At 57.0% G+C, this 23,766-nt stretch overlaps 2 protein-coding genes and 1 long non-coding RNA gene across 6 annotated transcripts; all 3 read right to left on the reverse strand.

Moving 5' to 3' along the window:
- Positions 1 to 6,749: 6,749 nt before the first annotated feature.
- On the reverse strand, positions 6,750 to 12,961 carry LOC134524551 (uncharacterized). Of its 2 annotated transcripts, XR_010073603.1 has the most exons (6): positions 12,386 to 12,958; positions 11,651 to 11,709; positions 10,451 to 10,522; positions 9,124 to 9,220; positions 8,569 to 8,697; positions 6,750 to 7,592 (listed from the first exon to the last, which is right to left on the reverse strand). It is a non-coding gene; the product is annotated as an uncharacterized LOC134524551 (long non-coding RNA). The 2 variants fall into 2 exon arrangements; XR_010073602.1 differs by having other exon boundaries at positions 6,750 to 8,697; positions 12,386 to 12,961.
- Positions 12,962 to 15,523: 2,562 nt separating this feature from the next.
- ASB16 (ankyrin repeat and SOCS box containing 16) lies at positions 15,524 to 18,903 on the reverse strand. 2 transcript variants are annotated; one of them, XM_063354715.1, is made up of 6 exons: positions 18,771 to 18,903; positions 17,850 to 18,227; positions 17,188 to 17,455; positions 16,086 to 16,578; positions 15,897 to 16,010; positions 15,524 to 15,814 (listed from the first exon to the last, which is right to left on the reverse strand). In XM_063354715.1, the coding sequence occupies exons 2-6, from the start codon at positions 18,157 to 18,159 to the stop codon at positions 15,629 to 15,631; spliced, it is 1,371 nt and encodes a 456-aa protein (XP_063210785.1). In that variant the 5' UTR covers positions 18,160 to 18,227; positions 18,771 to 18,903; the 3' UTR covers positions 15,524 to 15,628. The 2 variants fall into 2 exon arrangements, with proteins under 2 accessions (XP_063210785.1, XP_063210784.1); XM_063354714.1 differs by having other exon boundaries at positions 17,850 to 18,204; positions 18,771 to 18,896.
- Positions 18,574 to 22,506, reverse strand: HROB (homologous recombination factor with OB-fold). 2 transcript variants are annotated; one of them, XM_063354712.1, is made up of 10 exons: positions 22,400 to 22,506; positions 22,030 to 22,080; positions 20,802 to 21,716; positions 20,589 to 20,672; positions 20,257 to 20,397; positions 19,954 to 20,062; positions 19,789 to 19,874; positions 19,461 to 19,583; positions 19,104 to 19,296; positions 18,574 to 18,905 (listed from the first exon to the last, which is right to left on the reverse strand). In XM_063354712.1, the coding sequence occupies exons 1-10, from the start codon at positions 22,400 to 22,402 to the stop codon at positions 18,832 to 18,834; spliced, it is 1,779 nt and encodes a 592-aa protein (XP_063210782.1). In that variant the 5' UTR covers positions 22,403 to 22,506; the 3' UTR covers positions 18,574 to 18,831. The 2 variants fall into 2 exon arrangements, with proteins under 2 accessions (XP_063210782.1, XP_063210781.1); XM_063354711.1 differs by lacking the exon at positions 22,400 to 22,506 and having other exon boundaries at positions 22,030 to 22,372.
- Between the last annotated feature and the right edge of the window lie 1,260 nt (positions 22,507 to 23,766).

Consider the following 23,766-nt stretch of genomic DNA (forward strand, 5'->3'; position numbering starts at 1 on the left):
AAAAACCGCCTCTTTGGCTGCCACTGGCAGTTCTCCCCGGTCTAACGCATTCCTTAGTCTATCAAGAAACTGCATATATCCCTTGCTGGGGCCCTGTTTTATCGTCGTATATGGGGGAGTGACCTTGCCATCCTCTGGCAAGGTCCTCAGTGCTTCGCGCGCCAACTCTGCAGACTGTTGTAAGATAGTGACATCTAGCCGCACTTGTAGCCAAGCATCAGTGAAAGGACCTGTTCCTGATAACATCTCCATAGTCGCCAACCGTAACGGATCCCCCTCTGCTCTACTCAAATTTGCTACAACCACACGTTGTACACCATCCTCCCACCTTGATCTCCACATTAGTTCTTGCATTGGTGTGAGGATAAGGGACAGTGTCCGGCTATCAAAAGGAGTCATAATAAAAATGAGAAATTGTTCTTTATTTCAATGCCTCATACCCATATATACAGCTTTTATTTTATTTTTTTTTTAAACACACATTCCCCACATGAATTTTCAGGCATTTTTTGGGCTGTGAACTGCATCTTTTAGGGGGAACCCCATGGACACGCACACACCCTCAAAAAGGTCTTGTTTTGCCTTAGAAATACCATCTGGAGTACAATTACAGTCTGACATTAAAAAAAAAACCACACAACATACAAATATTACACCCCACACAAAGCAGCCTTAGCATCTTCGTGATGTAGTCTGCTTCACTACTACTGAACAGCCCCTCCCACATAGCTCTGCTCATCCCAAAACAACCCCATTAATTAAAGAGCTGCCCACAGAACCTGCTGATGGCTACTTGATGGGAGTTGACTGTACCACCTTTGCCTCAACAGTCTTGGTAGATCAACAAACTAACCATAGACTCCTATTGATGTTCCACCTACCCCAGAGTTTACATGACCAGGCAGAGCAGCTCCGAGCCAAACACACACAAGCACAGACCGACATTACACAGAACACTACAAACAATGCACCTCACAAATGAGGGAAAACTCTCAGCAAGAAGGATGACACCAACATAAGCGACTGTCAGGCAAGAAGACCTGCAAGACCACAATGGTGACACAAGAAGGCTCTAGGGAAACCCCAAGAAATGAGTACAATGCAATGGTCCAGGAAAACAAGTGACTCAAACTGAGATGTACGTGCAGGAAGCCTGGCTTCAAGACCTAAGAACTTAAGGATGCAGGGAAGAAGTCCCAGTCACTGAAAATGGATGGCTAGAGAACAGAGCTGCTCACGCAGCCAGGAACAATGCTGCAGTTGAGGACCACCCAGAAACTTCCCAGATGCAAGGCCGATCCACTGTTTAAGCTTATAATGCAAGAAAAGTGGGGCCTGACTGGGGCAGTGCCGATGAGTACTGGCATTCAAGACTCTTGGGATAGTGTCTGAAGTACAGGCTGTGCTCCTCAAGTGTAAAGAGAACATCGAGACTCAGGGAAGGTTTAGGACACAGAAGACAGACCACACAAACAACACAACAGATGCAGGCTGGAACCGCCCTGCCCGGCTCATGCTAGCATTGTGCTGAAGACTAATCCACTCCCTTTACCTGCCCAAAGGGGATGGCTCCAGGACAGCCCTCTGCCCTTCTCTAACTTTAAGATGCCTCCCTGCAAATCACAAACTTTTCCCCTTCCAGCCCCTCCCCAGCCCTGGCCACTCAACTTAGCTTTCAGAGGGCTGGAGGTCTTAAATCCGATGTCGACAGAAAAAAAAAAAAACACAGCACATCGACTATCTGGGACATTCCTATAGTCACCAGGTTCATCATCATCGTCTACAATTAAAGAAAACCAAACAGTGACAGCAAAAAGTTTCAGAGAGGCCATCGCCAACCTCTTCCACAATTTCCCCTTCCTCAAAAGCACAATGGGATTCCACTCACCTGCTCCTTCCAGAGTCAAATGCTGTGGCCATCATTGCTTGAGATACCAAGAAACAAAATTACTGTTGCACATGTGAGAAATCACGAGCCACAAGCTCCTCCTCACTGCTGCCTCGGCTCACCTCTAATGCTCATCCACTTCCAAAGATGGCTCACAGGGCACCTGCAAAACCAGAAGATAAATAATTAACCAGGTTACCGTATAATACTTCACTATTAAGACACCAATGTGGCCCACAACCGCCTCACCTTCTCAGCATGCGGCTTAGTCCCTCTGAGCCTGCGTCCTGCACCTGAAAAAAAAAAAAAAAGCCAACCAAAAGACATATGCTGACATACTGCCCGACACCTCAGCCTGCCTACAGCCATTCCTGTCTCCTGCTCCTTTACCCTGGCCTCTCGCCCACCTGCCCTCCATGGTTTTGGGCTGCTGCTTTGAGGCTTACAGACTACCTGTAAAACAGACACAAAGGACACTAAAAACTTCACCCACAATATAACATCTGAGAAGAATTGCTGCTTCAGCCCACTATTCATTGACCACCTTGCCCAAGAGTCACATCCGGTGCCAATATCCTGCTTTACTCATCACTTCATACCTTCAAAATGAAAAAAAACACGCCCACACCCCACCACCAAACCATAATATAATGACATAGCCACCAGTCACATCTTCCCTCCAGCACCGTGAGCTGACCCACCTTCTTACAGGGTCCCGCTTGCCTTCTCCATGACTCTTTGGTGCACATCTTGTCCCTCTGCATCTGAAAAAAAAAAATCAGTAAACAAGTCACCCAGATGCTGATCAGTAGCTGAACAATTCCAGGGGTCTTGTTTCCATTTACGAATATCATCTAGGCTCCAACTAGAGCCTGCCATTAAAAAAAATTGGACCCAGCATTAATCCCCACATATACAAGCCTTAACACCTTCAATCTGCTTCACTACTGCCAAACAGGCCCTCCCAGGAGGCTCCAATCATCCCCATAAAACACTATGGAAATGACTGTCCCTGCCAATGGCTGCTTGATCCCAGATGACTGTACAACCTTTGGCTAAACAGTCTTGGCAGATCAACATATTACCCATAGACTGTTATTGCTATTCCACCTGCCCCTGACTCTACACCCCCAGGCAGGGCAGCTCCACACCAAACACACCCACGTGCAGCCGAACACCACACAGCACTAGAGACAACAACGTGACTCCAAGATGAGAGAAAACTCTCCACAAGAAGAATGACTTTCAGACAAGAGACGCTGTTGGGCAAGAAGACCGATGGCCACAGCACAGACGTGAGGAGGCTCTGTGGCAAAGTCGTAAAAATCATAAAAGAGTCAAATGTAACAACCCATTCCAAGAAGTTCCTGTCCAAATGGAGATGACATATGTGCAGGAAGCCTGGCTTCAAGACCTGAGAATGTAAGGATGCAGGGAAGAAATCCCAGTTCATAAAAGCAGATGGCTAGAGCTGCTATAGCTCAGAGAACAGAGCTGCTCATGCAGCCATGAACGATGCTGCAGAAGAGGACCATCCAGAAACTTCCAAGAGGCAAGTCCGATCTGCACTTTAAAATTGTTATGCAAGAAGTGCCCATTGGGCGCTCTGCCAATTAGCACAGGCATTTGAGACCCTACAGGGGCTGCCCAAGGCACATGCTGTGCCTCTTGAGTGCAAAGAGAAACGAGGATATCAAAACCTAAGGAAAGTCCAAGACACAGAAGACAGAGCACACAAACTACACAACCAAAGACACAGGCCAGAACTGCCCTGCCCAGCACACACTAGCTTTGTGCTGAAAAGTAACCCACTCCCTTTACCTACTCAGAGGAGACTGCTCCCGCATAGCCCTCTGCTCTACCCTGACTTTAAAACTCCTCCCCGAAACTGTCAACCTCGGCCCCCCTCCAGCGCCTGTGCCTCTACTTAGCTTTCAGAGGGCCAGTGGTCTGAATTCATCTTTGACAGAAAACCCACAACAAACAGCTAACTGATGTGTTCCTGCGGTCACCAGGTTCCTCTTCATCTGTAAAACAAAAAGAAACCATGGCTCCAGCAGTGACCACCCTGATAGTAGAGGCCAACCTCTTCTACAGCACCCTCCTCCTCAGAGGTGCCATGGCAATCCACTCACCTGCTTCACACTGATTCCAGAGTCAGAGGCTGCAGCAACAATTATTTATGATACCTAAGATACCAACAAACACAAAATTACCATTGCATTTCTCTGAAATCACCGGTCCCATGCTCCTCCTCAATACTATCCAGCTCACCTCAAATGCAAGAGACTAGAACAGACCAGACCCTCTTGACACCCAAATCCAAAACCGATATGACAAAGACTGATGAACCTGCCTCCATTTCCTAGCCAACCCCCAGCACCAAAACTTTTAGAAACCTCTTCTCCTCAACTGTCAGGGAAGGACCCCCACTTCTTCTTGACAGCTCCCATTCTATATTTGCAACCCTGAAACCCCTGTGTCAGCCACTCCTCAGGAGCAGCTCTTCTGAGCTGTGCCCTGCGTTTGGCAGGCACCTCCTATCTTCTGTCTTCCCACAGACTCTGGGCTCTGCATCAGACCCACAAAACAAATAATGTCCTGACACAATCTATGAGGGGCCTGCTGCCCGCTGCAAAAACTCTAGGTACACCGTGGCACTCCATGGGCAACGGGGAAAGGTGATGAGCCATGCCATACCCTGAACGACGCTATGCCTTACATCCCTGCTGCTTTCTTGAGAAGTGCTGAAGTACAATATGCAGATGCATACAAAATCCTCACCCTAACCCCTACAACATGATCTCTTCATCAACCCAATTAAGAGAAACAAGATCAGCAACTCACACAGCATACTGCAAAACCGGTGGAAAAAACCACAGGCCCATCTTCAATAAAGTCAGGAATTCTAGGAAAATGCAGCACTCCTAGAATAAAGAAAAGCACACTATTAAACCATCTGGGCACCCCTTAAACACTCATCACAAAGTTACTGACCTGAAAAATAGGAAACAAAAAAGCTGCATACCAGTCAACTTTCTACTATACAGGTGGCAGGATGTGTACTGGTCCTGAAGGTCTCAGCTCAGCCTTCTCACCTCTGCCTCCCTAAACACCAAACCATGCCTGCCCCAAAGCTGCAGCCAAGTGAAGGACCAGCAGAGCACCGACCCCAGAGGAGCCCAGCAGCAGAACGAGCTCCTGAGCGGAGCCTGTGGCTCATGTACCCCGGGCCCCGCCCACTGCCACCGGGCCCCGCCCACCGCCCTTCCCACAGTCCCCTGGGAAAGGGGCGGGGCCAACCCCCCAGAAGACAAAAAGGCGGCCACAGGAGCAGCAGGTCCTTTTCTTATGCCTTAAGTTCCCAGCAGGCAAAGCAACAGTCATTTTTATTTCCATTGGGCACTTGCCTCTGGTGATTCTCTTATCGCTTTTGTTTGAGTTCTGTCTACTTGTTGCTGTAAAGAAGAGAGTTCTGCAGGCATCACTTTATTTTTGCTATCTTCAGATATTTTCGTGGTTAATTGGTAATCGTGTTTTATGGTTTTAGAAGAGTGCTGGAAGCAGGTGATTTCCAGAAGACTGATGAGCACTTCCTGGAACCTGGAGGACTAAATCACCATGGAGAGGCGCGTCAGCCCATAGAGAGGCGCATCGGCGACTGCGGGACGTCCTGGAGGACTAAAGTGCCATAGAGACGCCCGTCGGCTGACTGAGCGGCGCCCTGGAGGACCAAAGTGCCATAGAGAGGCGCGTCGGCTGACTGAGGGGCGCCCGGGAGGACCAAAGTGCCATAGAGACGCCCGTCGGCTGACTGAGGGGCGCCCTGGAGGACTAAAGTGCCATAGAGACGCCCGTCGGCTGACTGAGGGGCGCCCTGGAGGACCAAAGTGCCATAGAGACGCCCGTCGGCTGACTGAGCGGCGCCCGGGAGGACCAAAGTGCCATAGAGACGCCCGTCGGCTGACTGAGCGGCGCCCTGGAGGACCAAAGTGCCATAGAGAGGCGCGTCGGCTGACTGAGCGGCGCCCTGGAGGACCAAAGTGCCATAGAGAGGCGCGTCGGCTGACTGAGGGGCGCCCGGGAGGACCAAAGTGCCATAGAGAGGCGCGTCGGCTGACTGAGCGGCGCCCGGGAGGACCAAAGTGCCATAGAGACGCCCGTCGGCTGACTGAGCGGCGCCCGGGAGGACCAAAGTGCCATAGAGACGCCCGTCGGCTGACTGAGCGGCGCCCGGGAGGACCAAAGTGCCATAGAGAGGCGCGTCGGCGGACTGAGGGGCGCCCGCGAGGACCAAAGTGCCATAGAGAGGCGCGTCGGCGGACTGAGGGGCCATGGAAATGGACACCCGGAAAACTGCCGGGCCCTGCCGGGGGCGCGGTAACGCGCAAGAGCCGATACTGGAGCGCCGACGGCCGCTCTCGAGGCCGGGCGGGCGGCACCGATCGCGCTCGAGGCGGCGGGGAGCTCGACGGAGTCCCGGCGGTCCTGGTTCGCTCTCCGGCCGCCGCGCTCTCGAGACCGGCCTCCGCGAAGCCGCGGAACCAACGCACAGCGCCGCCGGGGGCGGGGCACAGCGCACGGAGGAGCGCACACCTGCAGGACCCGCCTCCAGCCGCCGGGCGGCAGCACCCCCTCAGTTATTTACACAGTATCGATTTAGGGAATTTATATCACCTGTTTGCACTTATATAGAAAATATGCTTAGACTTATACATTAACATTTATGATACAGAATATCTATTTAGACTGTCTGCTTACACATCTATTTTGACACTAATATCTTTTTATAAATACATTTTTTTAAATATTTGTATATTCTAGGATCTTTTGTATAACACAGAAGAACAGAATCATAGAATCCTTAGACATAGAGGTTTTTATTTTGAACTTATTTTACATACATACTATTATTTCTCAATGTATATATTTATCATATATAAATGAGAGACTGTTCTCTATTTCAGTGCCTCACGCCCATAGTTACAGGTTTTCACATTTTTTTAATGCATCCCAAGATTTTCAGACGTTTTGGGGCTGTGAACCACCTCTTTTGGGAGACCCTCACGTAACCCCACATCCCCCACTCACCTGCTCCTCTGCCGCATCATCGCTGCCCCAATGACATCGAGGTACCCCAAATGACATCATCACAACCCTGAGACACACAGACGTCCTTCTATTCACTCCAAAAAAATGCCCAAAACGCCCAGACCCAGGGCTGGCCCCTTCCCCTCAGGGAGGCTCTGCCACCGGCTGCAAACCTGGGCTGGGGCGTCTCTCAAGCAGCACGAGACGCCTACGACGAGGCACCTGGAAAACAAAATCCCCAGTTATAGCTCAGCATCTTAAAAAATAGCCCGGAAGGGAGTAGAGGAATTCCGTCAGACCGAGGGACAGGACAGTCGCTGAGCTACAGGAGGATTCTGGGGAAGCAGCTCAGCTCCAAACACAGCACAGCCTGCAAAAGCCAGGGTGCCATTACGTTCTCAGCGTAAGGGCGAACACTCTGGCCGGCGCTGGGAAACGCCTGGCCCCTTCCTCCCAGCGCGGCTGCAGGGAGATCACCCAGCGGGGTGGCAGGAGCAGGCTGCGCTGTAACACCACAATCGATGCTGACAGACCCACCGCCGCAGGTACAGCCCTCACGCTGCCGCTGCCCACCTCGCTCGCTGGGTCAATGCAGCCGAGAAGGAAGGGTAAACTGTGAACAGCAGAAGGAACAATAAAGAACAAAGCTCGGTCATTCATGTTATGCTGAAAAGGTGTGCCTACATTTACATACACTCATTAAAAATACTTATACTGTAGAAGTATTTGACTTTCCTCTGGCACTAACTTAGCTCGCACAGCTATGAATTCATACCATTACATTATCTCTCTCCAAAATACATAGCTATAATTTGACTATAGGATTTTTGTGTGCTACACAAGGAGGAGGGACGTCTGGCCAGCTGCACTGCCCAGGAGAGATGCTACGGGACTGCTGAGGAAACAGGCCACTGAAAGCCAGACAGAAATAAAGTGCTTCAGAGCACGCCGTCTAAATAGCAGGAAAAAAAAAAACAAACGTTATATTCAGTTGCCTCTCTTTTTAAAGCGTTAGAACAAATACCTATCTGCTTAAGGACACCTCCTAAATTGTATGCTACAGCTCTACAGGCAGTTGCAGTTTAAACCATGCAAGTCAGTTTGCAAATCATACAATTTTAACTTTTTTGGTTTTCAAAGTTCCATTTAGCACAGAAAACCCAGTGAGATAAAAGATCCCCCATATGGTTTTAGGGGGCGGGGAGGGGGGGGGGGAAATCAAATCCCCGGCGCTGCAATCCATCAGGCTACCAAAAAAGACCGGCAGATTGGCTAATGCTTTTGTCTGTGTTGAACATGCAGAGGAATGTGTTTTTATGGTATCTCGACTGTTACAACCGAGAACCCAAAGACCGGCGATGCCACCAAACTGTTGGAAAATGTGCTGTGCTTGGGCCTTTGGAAGGAAATTTTTTTTCTTTTCCTTTTTTAGAAGGGAGCACAAAGGCTTGTTGCTGATGGGAATTCCATAAAATGCAACCGCTTTGAATGAACAACAGTCCCATTTTGGAAAAATCTCTTTCCAAGCAAAGCCAAAATGACACGCTGCAGGTTACAGACAAAGGACGTTATTGGAAGCCACAACTCACCAAAACCACATCAGGACTCGCCGTCAGCAGTTACGAGGCTGCTGATGCTTCGTGTCAAAGCCTGGAAAACATGCAGAAGCGACGCTGATTTGTCCTGTTTTGTCCATGTCTCTTCTTTGACCTGGATTGCTTTTAGGACAGATGCCGGTATCTCAGTAAGGTTTTTGAGTACCACCATAAGATATTTTTAAAATGTATTGACTGAAAAAGCATTAAGCTTTTATCACAAAAACAAAGTCTGCTTCTTCTGAACACGCGAACTCTTATGAACAGTTTCTTCCCTCTTTTAGTACAAAATTATTTTCACAGTATCATTTAACAGTAAGCGCACAGAAAGAGAAGATTATGCTCTCAGGAACAGAAAAATAAACAGAGGGAAGTAAGCTTTGCACAGGCATAACATGCTCCAGAACAGACCTTATTTTACTTTTAGGATTTTGTTAAAATATTTCATAGAAGAACTATAGAAGGAGAGCTGGCACCTCCTTCGTGTTAACTTCAAAGTCCACACGACAAGGACCTTAGGAAAAAAGCAAACGTGCATTGGAGACGTACCACATACTCACAGAGCACTCCGGATCCTTTCCATCTGTCCCGTACTGTCGTGGCAGAAGAAAGGGCGACCGCAGAAGAAACGCTGGCAGTTGACGTTCTGCCAAGAGAGGAAAAAACCCTTTAGCGTAAAGCTGGGTAGGAATCTAAAGCTCCCCTCTTTTGTGGAGGTTTGCAAGGACTACAGCCAAGCGGAGGAAAAAGTATTTGGCTTCATCTCTAGCACAGTTGTTGATATGGGACACTAGAGCTTTTGCATTTTTCAGACAAACCTGACTTTTTTTGACTCACTGGCAGCTTTAGTTGCCCTAGAGCCACTTTCCCAGATACACGCAGATACACGCTGCGACAGACACAGACGCCTAAGCACATTTTCTTCAGCCTATACAGAGACAGGGTTTCCTCACCCTACACATCCCGAGCTTAAGATTTTTGTTAAAGGGTACAGCAACCCACCTCTCCTTCTAAACCGCCTCCTTGCAAAAAAGCAGTGATTTCTTTCCAGGCCGTTTCTCCCAATGGTCAAGATCTTTTCAAACTGCCATTGTGCCACCAAACCTGCTCAGGGTCCCTCCCAGCTTTTGGATGCCCTTGGATTTACCGGGCACACGCTCATTTCCACCTCCCAGCAGCAAAAACACAGCACGCTCTCAGACCAGACTGCAACCCTGCGGGTGCCCGCGCACACCCGGCTGCTTTGATGAGGAGCCCCTGAGCGTCCCAGTGAGCGCAGGCTGCACGCCCAAGGTCAGCTTCACCTGCACCCATTTCAGGGCATGTGGTTTCTGAAACTGCGAACTGAAAACCGCATCTTGACACTTGGCCACAGCAGAAGTGATCCACAACGAGAACTCCACAAAAACCTAGCAACGCAAATTGCAAACCCGCATCAAGGGAGAAAAATAAAACAGCTTCACCTGGTGCACAGGAAAGCAGCAGAGGGAGAAAAGGGTCAGCGTTCATAGCCCTTACAGAAAACAGGCATTCTTCTTCCACTCCTAAACCTGTCTGTTAGGTCTAAATATCGCAGCACTACCACGGCCATACTGAGAATAGGGAAAAATGGCCCTGCTGCCAGACATTTACGGAGCAGGACACACAGACAGAGGGACTTCTTTTGCCATGCACAACCCTGAATTTCCTGAAAGTTTATGTTTAACAAAAACAACCACGTGTAACGTACTGCCAAACAATATTTAGCAATTAAACTTTGATGTGTTGGACACACAATTCTGGGGGAACTTGCCATTTGCTTCCTGCTGCTGCTGCTGTTCTTCCTTCAGAAATTCTACTTGTAGCCACGTTATTCACTACCGGTTCAAGTATTTACCTTCCCGGTATTGCCAGCACTTTTACACAGGCACGTCACTTAATTGCTCTTCTAAAATTATCCAAATGAAACCTGTAGCCACAAAAGAGAAGTGACAAAGAAAAGGAGAGGTCAGTCAGCAAAAGAGCTCTGCAGGCTGCCATGTGCAGCCAACAGTGCACTCTGGTTTTGAAAGCACACACACCCCCACAAAAGAAAACAAACAGACAAAAACCCCGGGACCTTGTATCTTTTCTGTCTGCCAGAGCTCACCCCTGTCTTAGTGTATTGTCTCGCGAGAGCACAAAGCGCAGACGATCTGTATCCCAAGGACATTTGCACGTGACGAATACGAGTTCAGAAATAGTCCAGATCTCTAAAAGTGGTGTCATTTTTCTGGTATTAATAATCATAACTCAATTTTAGTCACTGGCACGTTTGGGAGGAAACTAATTAACTCTTAAACGTAGCCTCTCCTTGGGGGGAAAAGAGCGTGTTAGAGACTGGAAAAAAAAGAAAATTACGATTCGGAGCTCCCATCCATGAGGTAGCTGTGGGGACATTAATGAAAGTAAAGAGTAACAGCAGCAACATCCAGTGAAATTTGGCTTTCATTCTGACCGTGTACTTAAGAGACCCTCCGAATCTGAACCTCAGTCCTAGGAAGGACCAGGCCTTTTCTGGAACGACAAACTTTTTTTGCTTAAAAGTCCTAGACTGAAGGCTCCACAGAACAATGTGGATTGAGCCACAGAAAAACATGCCTTCCACAGTCAATCAATAATAATAAAAAAGTGTAAAAATCAAGCAACACATCGGTTTCCATCACGTTTCATTCATTACATTTCTACTGGCCTCTAGGTGCTCAAACATTAACTAGATGGACACCACAGACTAGTAGAAATTGACTTATGCATAGGAAAAGAAAAGGCTATTTCCCACTTGCCCCTGGAATCAGTACGAACAGAAGAAAAACGCTTGACCCTAACAAAGGTAATTTACCAGAAGTGAAAGTTCAGGCTTTGATCCCAAAGGAAACCATTCCTAACTACCAAGGGACCAACTCAGGCAGGAGGCACGCTCTGTTAACTGCAACTCCTCGTCAGCTTTTCTGCACCGGCTGCAAATTTGCCTTTTCTCCGGCTTTGACAGGGAGTATCTGTAGCATCCCTGAACTCACAAATGTGTCTCCCCGCTCCCCGAGCCCCACATGTGCATTACCTGAGCCGCAAGCAGAATGAGCCGTGCAGGATTTTCTTGCCGTGCCGCAGAAGGTGACCCTGGGAAAAGAAGAGGAGAGAAATGAGCCTGTTTGTCACACACAGCCAACAGGGACGAGCCGAGGGACCCGCAACCCATACTGCCCTCGGAGCGGGGCCAGGACGGGACCCTCCGCGCAGAGAGAGGGGGCCTGGAGCAGATTTCATCTTGAATCCTGTTCCTGAGCCCAAAGCCACACAACTCCCTCTCCTTCTCAGCCCCAAAACCAGCCACACAAGCCTGTTCGCCAGACCGGGGAGCAGGAGACCTGGTCTCGGTGTCGGGCCCCAAACCGCCCCCCCCACTCTGCTTCCTCCCTCCCTCCCTCTGCAGCCCCCCTGGGCGACGCTGAGGGAGCGCAGCTACTCCACAGCCCGGCACCCCAGGGCCCCACGGGCATTTTGGGGGGAGCGCTGGGGAACTGCGGAGGGGCCGGCCCGGCGCCCCTGCGGGGCGGCAGCAGCACAGCCCGGACACTGCTTTCTTACCGCCGTTCCGGGCTTCATTCCTCCGGCATCGCCAGCACCGCACCCTAAACCCCGCAGGCGGAAGGGACCCCGCGGGGAAGCGCGCCCAGCCAGCCCCCTCCGACCCGACAATGCACCCCCTCAGGCCTCCCGCTCCCCCAGCCCCACCCAGGGCCCTCCCGGCCCCCCCATCAACCCTCGGGGACCCCTCAGGCCTTCCGCCGCTCACCTTGACGCGACCCAGCTGCCTCACGACGTGCTCGCGGCGGCCGCGCGGGCCGGGCCCGGCCCCGTCCGCTGAGCCCAGCTTTCCCCCCGGACCGCCCCGCTCCGGTTTCGAGCGGGCCCAGCCCGCCCATGGCGCACGCCTATTGGTCTTCGCTCTCCCCCCTTCCTCGGGCGGCCCCGCTCCATTGGCCCGTCGCCGCCGTCAATCCCCACCGGCGAGGCGATCCGACCAAAGGGAGCGCAGCGCCCGCGCTCTGATTGGCCCATCCTCCCGCCCATCCGCCCACGAGCGATTGCCATGGTGAAGACGCCCCGGAGGGGGCGGGGGGTCGTCACCGTGGCAACGGGGCCGTGCAGCCGGGCCCGCCGGCGGGGAATTTACCCAAACGCGGCTTTTCCTCCTTAAAAACTGTTGAGCTGTTTGCAACAGCACAAAAGAAACCCATTTCGCGGACCGGCCCCCTCCGCAGTGCTCCCTGCGGTCCGGCGTTTCTAGGGCGAGCCGGGGTCCCGCAGGTTGGCGGTGGCACCGGCCGCTGCAGCTGCGTGTGGGCCAGCACCTGCATGGCGGGGCGGGAGGCAGTTCCGGGAGGCGGGGCCAAGGGGTGGGGGCGGGACCGGGGAGGCGCAGCTGAGGGGCAAAGAAGAGGAGGGCGGAAAGACGGAGCCAGGGGGCCCGCAGGCACCTCCCCAGCTGCAGTACCGGCTTTTGGTCAAAAACTCTTGAGCTGGGACGACCAGTACCCCCAGCGCACAGCCGCACGCTGCCGCGTCCTTACGAGCATGAGGCGGCACTGCAGGCGGGGGGCCGCGCAAGCGCAGTACAGCGGGCTCCACAGCGCTCACTGCTGGCGAGCAGAAGCCAGTGCTGCAGCTCGGGGCGGGAGGCGGGACCGAGGAGGGTCCTATTTTCCCCAAACTGGTTTCCGGCTGCACAAATCGGGGTGGATTTGGCTTTCCCGGGAGCCCGAAATTGGTATATTATTTTTTTTGGCTTTCCTCCGCCGCCCAGGATGGTGCCCGGCAACAGCCCGTGCGGGGCCGGCGCTGCAGTACCGCGCTTGGGCCACGGGGGGGCAGCAGCAGCGAGCGTGCGGTGAGGCGTGGCCAGGGAGGGCCGGGGGCGTGGCCAAGACCGCCAGGGGGCAAGGCCATGGGCGTGGCAAGAGAGGGCAGGGGCGTGGCCAAGGAGGGCAGGGGCGTGGTCGAACCGTGCAGGGGGCGTGGCCAGTGAGGGCCGGGGGCGGTGATAACACGGGGCGGGAGGCGCGGCCACAGCGCGCGCGCGCTCCCCACCTACAAGAACGGCCGCCGGGCGGCAGCACCCCCTTCATTAACCCGCTCTTAGCGCTCACTGCGGTGATGAGCGCTGACCGCGCTCAACCCGCTTTAGTCCAGCCGGGGACCGGAACCACTTACCGGGCTGCGGGGCTCCCAGCTCTCGGTCCTGCCCGCACTCGCAGCCCTGGCAGCGACAGCCAGCGCCTCCGCACCAAAAACCTGCGGAACAGGGGCTTTCACCCCGGAATGACCCCAGGGACGCTGCATCGCTCCGCGCGGGGCACCAGGGCCGGGGGGGTGGCAGCAGTGGGTCCGAAGAGGACCAGGGTGGGAGGCAGGGATGGCGCCTCATCCACAACACAACACGGTGATTTTGGCTTTTCAGCATGAACATTTTTATTTATTTTTTCCTTTCTGGCTGCACAAATACATATATAGCACAGACATTTACACTCATGTATCTACTTGCACATATATATTTAGGGAATTTACATTATCTATTTACGTTTATATAGAAAACCTGTTTAGACTTAGATCTGCTTAGGCTTATACATTAACACTTATGATATAGAATATCTATCTAGACTGTCTGCTTACACATCTATTTTGACACCAATATCTTTTCAACACTTCATGCCCACAGTTAGATGTTTTAACATTTTTTTTAATGCATCCCAAGAACGTTCAGACATTCTGGGGCCGTGACCCACATCTTTTGGGGTGAACTGGATCCACTAACCTCAGGAAAACCAGCAACAAAATATCAGCGTTATGAAGGTAACATTCATTTTCTAAACAGCTCAAAACCTTTCCATCCCCTGGAGCTACTTCAAGAAATATTAATAATTAAATAAAAAGGAAATAATGAAATAGATACAATATTTACAAATACATATACAAAATCCGTCACCGGCAGGCGCTGGGGAAGCTCCAGCCTGGACTCAGGAAGGGACGGGAACTGGATTCCAGAGCAGACTGGTGGGGATGAAAGGCAGGTGAGTGGACAGGGTCTTCCACGGACGTCAGCCATTGCAGAAAGAAGGAAAAGAGGGGAGGGGAGGGGAGGGCCCCTGGAGAAGGCCCTTTACCGGCCCGGCCCGGCCCCTTCGAGCCCTCGGCTCTTGCACGCGCCGCGGCAGGCGGGATGGAGCACCCTATTGGTCAGCTTGGGTCACGTGACGCGCCCAGCCCTCCCGCAGCGGGAGCCGTCCGTGGGGCGGACGCCCGGGGCCCTGCCGCTGGCTGCCGCGGCACCCGGCCAGGGCGGGACCCTGCGGCGGAGGAGACAGCCGGCCCCGCTCCGCGCCCCACCCGGGCGCCACCTTTCTTCATTCTCCCCAGGGCCGGGCACAAAAATCGCAAACGTCCGGAGATTGCTCCCGCCCGCGCCCAAGGCGCCAGGAGGGAAAATCATGGCTTGTCCTCACGCTCTCTGGGAGCTGCTTTCCTCGCCCCACAAGCCTTGGGGCGCTGGGCTTTCCAAGCCATGTCAGCCTCCAGTCCACGTCCTCCGTTCACTGCAGTGCCCTGTCCCCTCCGAGGGCTTTGCTGTCACATCCTCCAGGTGCTGCCACCCCCCCACCCCCCGCAGGGCCTGGCTGTCACTTCTCTAGGGCCTGTCGCCCCCCTTCACAGGCCCTGTCCCCCCCGGGGCCTGTCTGTCAACCCCCCCCCACCCCTGGGGCCTGACACCTCCTCCCCAGGGCCTGGCAGTCACCTCCCTGAGGCATGTCACCCCCCCGGCCCTGTGACCCCCCCTTGGCTCTGTCCCCCCCTCCCTGGTCCCCCTGTCCCACCTGGTGCAGTGACCATTGCCCCAGCTGGTCCCTGCAGGGAAGGAGACACCCCAAGAGCCACCTCTGCCACGTCCTTTATTCACACTAGGGCGCTTGAGGGGGACACACAGAGGCACCGGCCCCCCCTTGGTCACTCCTGGCGGGAGACCTGGAGCGGGGGGCTGTTCTCAGGAGATGACCCCAGTGAGGGGCAGCTGGAGGTAGTGGCGCAGGGGGGCTGGCAGGGCCAGCTTGGGGACAGCAAGGTGACAGCGGGCGCCCAGGTGCCGCCGGACAGTACAGCGTGCCAGGTGCTGCAGGCGCCGCGGTGTGCCCGCCATGCACTGCGCTGAGGCATAGAACTCTTGGTGCTCCTGGGGAGGGGGGACACAGGGACAGAGAGGTGAGTGGGGTGTGGTGGCAATGGGGGACACACACACCGTGTCACCCCCTTACCTCCCACAGCTCCGGGGGCACAGATCCCACCCAGCTCTCGGGGGGTGGGATGCGGTCGTAGGCGTTGAGCACCATCTCCAGTGCTGGTGGGTGCCGGCAGCAGAACTTGAGCATCTAAGACAGAGAGGTGTCACCGAGGGAGGGGAGACATCGCCACCATGTCCCCATCACCCCCCCATGATTGCCCACCTTGGGGTGGACGGGGCCGGCGCCATGGTTGAGGAGGAGGGCGATGGTTTCCTCGGGGTGCTGGTGCCGATACTCCTCGACAGCGTGGAGGGCACAGTCCATGGGGGTGTACCCAGCGCAGTTGGGGATGGTGGCATCGGCCCCATGACGCAGCAGCAGCTGTGCCAGCCGGGGTTGCCCATTGCTGCAGGCATTGTGCAACGGCGTGTGGTCCTTGCGGCCAGCAGCCCCGGGGTTGGCGCCGGCAGCCAACAGCCGTTCGGCCACTCGGTAGTAGCGCTCGGCCTCCTCAGGGCGCTCAGCTGCAGCGCAGGCAGCATTGAGGGGGGTCTCGCCTTGGCGGGTGCGGCAGGAGGGGTCGGCACCATGGTGGAGGTACAGCTCCACATGGGCCACCAGCCCCTGCCGCGCCGCCACGTGCAGGGCCGTCAGCTGCTGGTCACGTGTCCCCAGGTTCACCCGTGCCCCATGAGCCAGCAGCAGCTCTGCGCACCTGGGGGAGGCGACACACGGCTGTGACACAGCTGGAGACAGCCTCGAAGACCTCTGTCACCCGCCCCGGGGACACCACCCCAGAGCCACCCCCCTGGGACTACTGGGATGAGGATGCTGGGGGGGCTCACGGCAGGGAGCCCAGGGCCTGGGAGGGGCGGGGCTTGGCTGGGGGGCGGGGCTTGTTGGTGCCCGGGACTGTATTTTTGGGTGGGGCTTGGTTTTGGGGGTGGGATTTGGTCAGGGGGAAGAGGGTGGGGCTTATCTTCGGAGGTGTGGCTTGGACGGGAGGTGGAGCCTAGCGTGGGGTGGGGCAGGGCTAGGGTGTAGGTGGGGCTTGGTATGCAGATGAGGGGGGGGTGGTTTGGTGTGTGGGCGGGACTTGGCATGCAGATGAGGCTGGGTGCGTGGCACGGTATGCAGAGCGGGGTGGGAGCAGCAAAGTATGCGGAGGAGGTGGGTGGAGCCCAGCATGCAGCTGAGCCCCACCCTTGCCCAGGGTCTGCCCAGGCAGCTGGGTGGAGCAGGGGCTGGGCATGCAATGGGGCATGGCCTTGTATGCAGATGAGGGTGGGCGTGGCAGGGCATGGCCCACGTGGGCGTGGCGTACAGAAGGCTTTCCGGCGCAGTGCAGAGGTGCAGGGGGGCCGAGCCCTCGGCGTTCAGTAGGTTGGGGTCTGCCCCAAAGGCCAGCAGCAGGCGGGCACAGTCGGGGCGGGGGGCAGCCACGCTGTCGTGCAGGGGGGCTCGGCCCCCCACCACTGCGTCCACCACCGCCCCCTGCAGCAGCAGGTGCCGGGCACAGTCGCTGTAACCCCGGCTGGCAGCGATGCGAAGGGCCGAGGTCTGCTGCCGGCGGGAGCTCAGCACCCACAGCCCTGCCAGATGGGGAGGTGTCAATGGGGGGGGCAGCGGGGGCACCCAGAGGGGCTGCTCCAGCCCTGCCCACCCACCCCTGACCCCACACCAGACCCCCCACCCACTCATATGCCAGCCCAGGGGGATGACTGTGAACCCCAACATCCCCCTGTCGCCAACCCCAGCCAGGAAAAGCCCTGGGGGGAGTAAACTGGGATCGTCCCGCCTTTCCCAGGGAAGTCCCACCACCCCCAAATGAGAGCAGCCAGCCCTCCTCCCCCCAGCCCATGAAGAGCTGCATCCTCAACCATCACTCCTCACCCTGTCTCCCCTTGGCACCCGGGGGGGGAGAAGGGGCGGGGGAGGAGAAGGGACCCCCCACACACACCCCATGCGGCTCCCCCAGTCCCGTACCCTGCTCGGGCGACCACACAAGCTCCTCGCTGACCATCTCCATGATCATATTCGTGGTGGTCTCATCCTTAAAGATGCTCTTGATGCGCAGGATGTCCCCAGTGTACAGGGCGTTGTGGACAGCGGGGTCCCGGCAGTACTTGGGCCGCCGGTGGGGGGTGAGGGGAGGCCGGGGGCTCAATGACAAGAACCGCCGCGTGGCCGATTCTCGAGCCAGGGCTCGACGGCGATCCTCCTGCTCCAGCAGCTCCTGCTGGAGCCGCAACGAGCGCAGCGCGGAGGAGCTGAAGGCGAAGGTTTCCTGGGCCATGGAGACCCCAGAAGGACTGGAGGGTCAGTGAGCTGCCTCCTGCGCCTGGGTGGGGGTTATAAATAGGGCTGTGCCCCACACACAAATGCTGAATCAAGAGCCCAGGCCAGGCCGCCCTATAAATAACTCCCACAGGGTGGTAAACAGTCACGCTAGCGCAAGGCTGCCAGGGAGTTTAACCTGTTGGTGGGTGCGAGATGGGGAGTCCCATGGGGCTGGGTTGGAGCCGGGTGCCCCCCCAACCCTGCAGGGCTCGGGCTGAGGCTGCACAGGAGCACTGCAAGAGGAGAGGGAGAGCGGGGACTCCCCCCACAAGAAGGGTTTGGGGTGCTGCAGCTCAGCAGAGAGGGGACAGAGGGGCACTGCTGGCCACGGTGGCAGAGGGGATGGTGACACACGAGCAGACAGGGTGAGGCAGGGACAAAACAGCCCTTTAATGCAGGTTTGGGAGCCGAGAGGGGCTGGCCTACCCAGAGGAGCAAGGACAGGCGCTGAGGCCATGTCCACCTGGGACTCCCCACGTCCCCGTAGCTCTCAGCTCCAGAACAAACACAACAGACATACAGAGAAAGGAGCAAGCGGTGTATCGCCTGCTTCCTGGGCATCCTCACCAGGCCATGGTGCAGCCCAGACTGTGCCAGCAGTAACCGTCTCCCTGGCCCCACGGCCATGTCAGCAGCAGTCAGCTTGGGCTGGAGCAGAGAAGAAGTCCTCAGGCAGCTCCCCCAGGAGCCCGTCCAGGTCATCTGCAAGGGCACAGGGAGGATGAAACACGAGTTTTACATGTGTATACAGAAGGAATAGACTCCACATACCGGGAATTGGATGGGATGGGATGAGACCCCTTTGGCTTTACAGGGGAGGGGAGACACTGTCCAAGCCCAGGACCTGTTTCCCATGGGACACAGAGCTTTTCCTCCCCACCTCGAGCAGGCCCAGCTCACCCATGTCGCAGCCGTCAGCTCCCACCGGCTCTTCTCGCCTGGGCCTGGGGCTCTGCGGGTGCAGGAAGAAGCCCCCAGGAGACTGTTCTGCGCTGTGGCTGCCCGTCCTCAACTGTCCCCAGTCCTGAGGTGCAGGGACACCCCGGAGGGGCTGGGCAGGGTGGTCTCGGAGTAGCTCAGCCTGGGCAGGAACCTGCAAAATCCAGCAGAGATTAATTGTTGGGGGCCCACAGGATGATTCAGCTCTCCCTCCCAAGCCTTCCCATTCCTCTTGAGGGTCCCTCCAGTCCAAACCCCCCTCGGGGGATCCCAGCATCCCTGTCCCTCCAGGGCCAGCAGCCCCATGCCCTCCCTCACCTGCTGCTGTGCTGACAAGGGCTGCGAAAAGCTGCCCTCGGGCTCCGGTGGGTAGATCTTGAGCAGGTTATTGGGAGTGACGTTGAGGTAGTGGTTGCGGTGGGATGGGGAGAAGACGCCCACCTGCGAGGACAGAACGGTCGGTCAGAGCCAGAGCTCTGGCTTCTGCTGGCCACAGCCTGGGGAGGAGCTGGCAGAGCCCCTTGTCCCACTCCCATGGGATGTGAGCCCGGCAGCTGGGCACAGTGACTGTGAGTTAGTGGCACCTGTGGCAGAACCAGCCCCAAACACCTTGCTGCTGCCAGAGATCTGCCTCCGCATCTCCTACCTGCTTCAGGAGCAGCACCGAGCCGGGTTTGAGCTCGCTCTGTCTCTCTTCCAGCAGCAGGCGATGCACCGTGCCCTGCATCTCTCCTGCAGATGAGGAGGGGACCCATTAGCCACAGGGAGCAATAGCTGGGAGCCCCAGCCTGACCCGGACAGCCACACTTACCGGTCGGGTCCCTGAACACAGCACCAGCGTCAACGTTGGTCCTGGTCAGGGTCTTGATCATTACCGCCATGCTGGGGACCTTGTTCTTGGGGAGCTGCTTCAAGGCTGCCTGCGCACAAAGACCCTCATCACACCGATGTCCCCGAGAGCAGCCCCGTGGGCCCACGTGATGTCTGCAGGCAGCCCCAGCTTGGCCCGCTCCCCACATTGATGCCCAGCTCTGGAAACAGCTACAAGTGGCAAAGGGAGAGCTGGGACACCAAATCCTTGGGACCAGTGCCCTCTGCCAGGGCCCCCCCTCACCTTCCGCAGCACCATGACCACGCTGTAGGTCCTGAGAAAGCAGCTTGGGTCTCTCTCATCCAGCCCCAGCTCCATCTTCATGGCAAGCCAGGGGCCCTTCCCGAAATCCTCTTCCGTGGGCGGTGAGGAGCTGGGCAGTCCCTGGAGTCACAGAACAACAGCGGTCACCACCCTGGTGCTGAGCCAGCGCATCCCCCCGCCCTGGCACAGCAAGGGGGGAGCCCCAGGGACCCCCTCCCCTTCCAGCATCACCCTCTGAAAGACCGGGGATTGCCTGCAGCAGCACCACCACCAGGATTCATACCCAAATCTGTGCTGCAGCAGGGGCTTACCTCTGTTCGTGGCTTTGCCACAGCCCCATGAGCTGGAGTTTGGGGAGCAGAAACCAGGATCTCCTCCAGGAGCTTCCCAGTGTGCTTGTGGGAGAGAGAACAAGAGATGTCATGGGATGCCCAGGGGAGGCTCTGAGGTTGCCCCAGAGTTTTGCATCTCTTCACCAGCTGCTCCCATCCTATCCCCTCCCCATCCCTATCCCCTGCACCCACCTGCTGGGGCAGGATCCCGGCAGGCCCTGGGAACCGGCGAGTCTTCCCCTGTGGTGGGAGTCGAGGGGTGGCCCCGGGCGCTTTGCTGGCTGCCGTCACCAGCTGCACCAGGTGGTTGGTGACCACTGGGGTCTGCAGGCTGGCCGGAGCTGGCTGCAGCGGCTGCCTCGGCACGGGCTCCACGCAGCTCATCAAGGCTGATGGGTTGGTGGGGGGCCACTGGGGTGGGGGGCAGCTCTGCCGGGGAGCCTGTGCCATGGGGGTCCGGGGCACCTGCAGCCCCACGGAGGAGCCACTCACTCCTGGCTGGTACGGGGATGCTTGGAAAGGCCTCAGGGCTGGACCCCCGGGAGTGGGGACAAAGCCACACAAGCCACCCGGCTTTCCCAGAGGGGTGGGGGGCCCAGGGGGGCAGGCACTGGCTGTGCTGGGCCGCAGCACCAGTTTGGGAGCTGCCTGTAGGGTGGGCAGGGGGTCCTGCCTGCCCTCCACCCCTCCGGAGCTGGGAGAGACCAGCTCCTCTCCCACCCGCAGCTTCTTGGGGGCTGCCCATTCCTGAGGGCTCTCCTGCCCCGTGTGTGTCTGGGGGGGCTTCTTCCACTGCCCGGGGGCTGGCCAGGCAGCACTGGTCCCCGCCGGCAGCTTGGGACCCTCCAGCTCCATGCAGGCAGCCAGGAAGAGGTCATTGTCCAGCTCATCCTGAGGGGCTGTCCCTCCGGCCGGGGTTCCCTGGCAGCCCATGGGCTGCTCCCCCTGCCCAGTGATGGGCCGCAGGCTGGGGGGATTACCAGAATGGTGACCCAGCTGGGGTCCCAGGGGGTGGAGAGGCTGCTGGCCGGGGGCCGGGGGCTGCCCATGAATTGGAGCAGGGACCATGAACTGGTTTTCTGCGTCCTCCACGGCAGAGAGGAAATCCTGCGGGAGGAGAAGGCAGCGGGCAGCCAAACAGCACCGTCTCCCCATCCCTGTCCCACCCCCACATCCCTGTCCCAATCCCACCCCACAGAGCCACAGGTGAGGTGTGCAAGCCAGCACAGGACCCTGCCCCGGTGGCCCCTGGGGATTAAAGCCATCTCTTAACGAGCTAACACCACTTAGCGAGTTACCACACCTAGATGGGTTAAAGCCTTCCCTCCCCCCCCCCCCCGCCTCATAGGGCAGCTCAGGGCATTGAGGTGGTGCTGGGACCTGGTGGTGTCCCCAGGGCTGTCACTGTCCGGTCCCTCACCTCGTCTGCCAGGTCCCCGTCAGCCCCAAACAGCTTCTGGAGGCGACAGGCCTGCGGAAGGAGGATAAAGCCAGAGAGGGGCTGGTCATGGGGGCCCCCCCCACCCTGCGGGGATCCCAGAGCCACCCTGTCCCACCGCTCCCCCCCCCTCCAGGGGACACCCCGCACCCCCATCGCCCGGCCCAGCCCGCGGGGGCCGGGGGAGACACCGAGGGCCCCATGGCGGAGACTTCGCCCCACCCCCTCCCCAGAGACCCCAAACCTCCCACTGGGCCGGGCCCACCCCACGAGGACCCCAAACGTGCGTCCCGGTCCCGGTCCCGGTCCCGGTCCCGGTCCCGGTCCCGGTCCCGGTCCCGGTCCCGGTTACCATGGCAGCAGCGCGGCCCAGGCCCCGGAGGCGGAAGTGTCCTGGGCCGGGCCGCGACCCCGCGGCCCCAGGAGAGCACGGCTCCTTTAAGGGCGCCGCGCCGCCAGTCGGAGGGCAGAAATGCGGCCGCGCCTCTTAAAGGGGAGGTGGCGCCGTCCGTCCCTCAGTCCCTCGGCCCGCCCCTCCCCAGCCCCGGGGGTCCCTCCCGCTCACCCCCCCGCGTGTGTCCCCGCGTGTCCCCTGCGCACACGCGTGTGCCCCGCGCCGCCCCGCCGGCTGACTCAGCGCCGCCCCGGCCCGCCGTGATTCATCCCCGCACGTCCCCGCGGGGGGACCGGTCCCCCATCACCACCCCGACCTCCCCGGCTGTCACGCACACGCGTGTGCAACTGCACGAGCAGTGACGGCAGCCGGCGGGGCGAGCACACGCGTGTGTGGGTGTGTCTTGCCCACCAACGCCCTGCGTGTACTCACACGCGTGTGCAGCTGCACACCAGCCCGTCACACGCGCGTGCCCAGGGGTATGTGGCTGCACACAGGCCTCCGTGCACAGAGCGCATGTGTGCCACTGCACACACATTTGTCACAGGTGCACACACACGTGTGTGATTCCCTGCCAGCATGTTCCATGCACATTCACACACATGGATTCACATACATGCAAGAGCGATCACACACCAGCTTCTGGTGCGTGCACATGTGTGTGCAGCTGCATACCAACCCGTGGCACACATGGATGTGCCGTTGCATGCCAGCCTGTCACACACACTCACACATGTGCGGCTGTTACACGCGTCTGTGCCTTTGCGCACCTACCCACAGCACACGCAGGCTCATACGTGTGTCATTGCACACCAGCCTAGGGTGCACGCATACTCAGGTTGTGTGCTATTGCACACTAATTTATCTCACACGCACATCATTGCACATTGCCGTGTGGGTCTTTGCCCACCAGCCTGCAGTGCACACACGCTCAGGTGTGTGCTGCTGCACGGTAGCTCATCACACACTCCCGCATGCGCTATTGCACACCAGCCTGCAGCTCACATATGTGCTCACATGTGTGTTATTCCACACTAGCACGTGACACAAGCTCCTGTGCCCTCACATGTGTGCCATTGTACGTCAGCCTGTAGCACACACGCTTTTACATGTGGGTCATTGCACAGTAGTGCACACTCACGTGTGTGTTACTGCACACCAACCTGTGGTGGGCACACACACACTCTTACATGTGTGCCATCGCACACCAGCACATGGTGCACGCTCACACACATGCCACTGCACACCAGTGTGTAGCACACACACTCTTACACATGGGTTATTGCACAGTAGTGCACAGTGTGCACTCACACGTGTGTCAATGC

The sequence above is a fragment of the Chroicocephalus ridibundus genome, chromosome 17 (genome assembly GCF_963924245.1).
Source record: "Chroicocephalus ridibundus chromosome 17, bChrRid1.1, whole genome shotgun sequence".
NCBI lineage: Eukaryota > Metazoa > Chordata > Aves > Charadriiformes > Laridae > Chroicocephalus > Chroicocephalus ridibundus.

Bases quoted from the DNA above. Each gene is read 5' to 3' on its own strand.
- ASB16 (XM_063354715.1), bottom strand. From the start codon at position 18,159: ATGGCCCAGGAAACCTTCGCCTTCAGCTCCTCCGCGCTGCGCTCGTTG. The intron at 16,579-17,187 runs GTACGCCACGCC...CGCCTCCCCCAG, and splicing joins ACTGCGCCGGAAAGCCTTCT to GTGCGCAGAGCTGCTGCTGG. The intron at 15,815-15,896 runs GTAAGGGGGTGA...CCCCCTCCCCAG, and splicing joins TGCCCCCGGAGCTGTGGGAG to GAGCACCAAGAGTTCTATGC.
- HROB (XM_063354711.1), bottom strand. From the start codon at position 22,203: ATGGGGGTGCGGGGTGTCCCCTGGAGGGGGGGGGAGCGGTGGGACAGG. The intron at 20,398-20,588 runs GTAAGCCCCTGC...CTGTGACTCCAG, and splicing joins TGGCAAAGCCACGAACAGAG to GGACTGCCCAGCTCCTCACC. The intron at 19,584-19,788 runs GTAGGAGATGCG...CTGTCCTCGCAG, and splicing joins CGGTGCTGCTCCTGAAGCAG to GTGGGCGTCTTCTCCCCATC.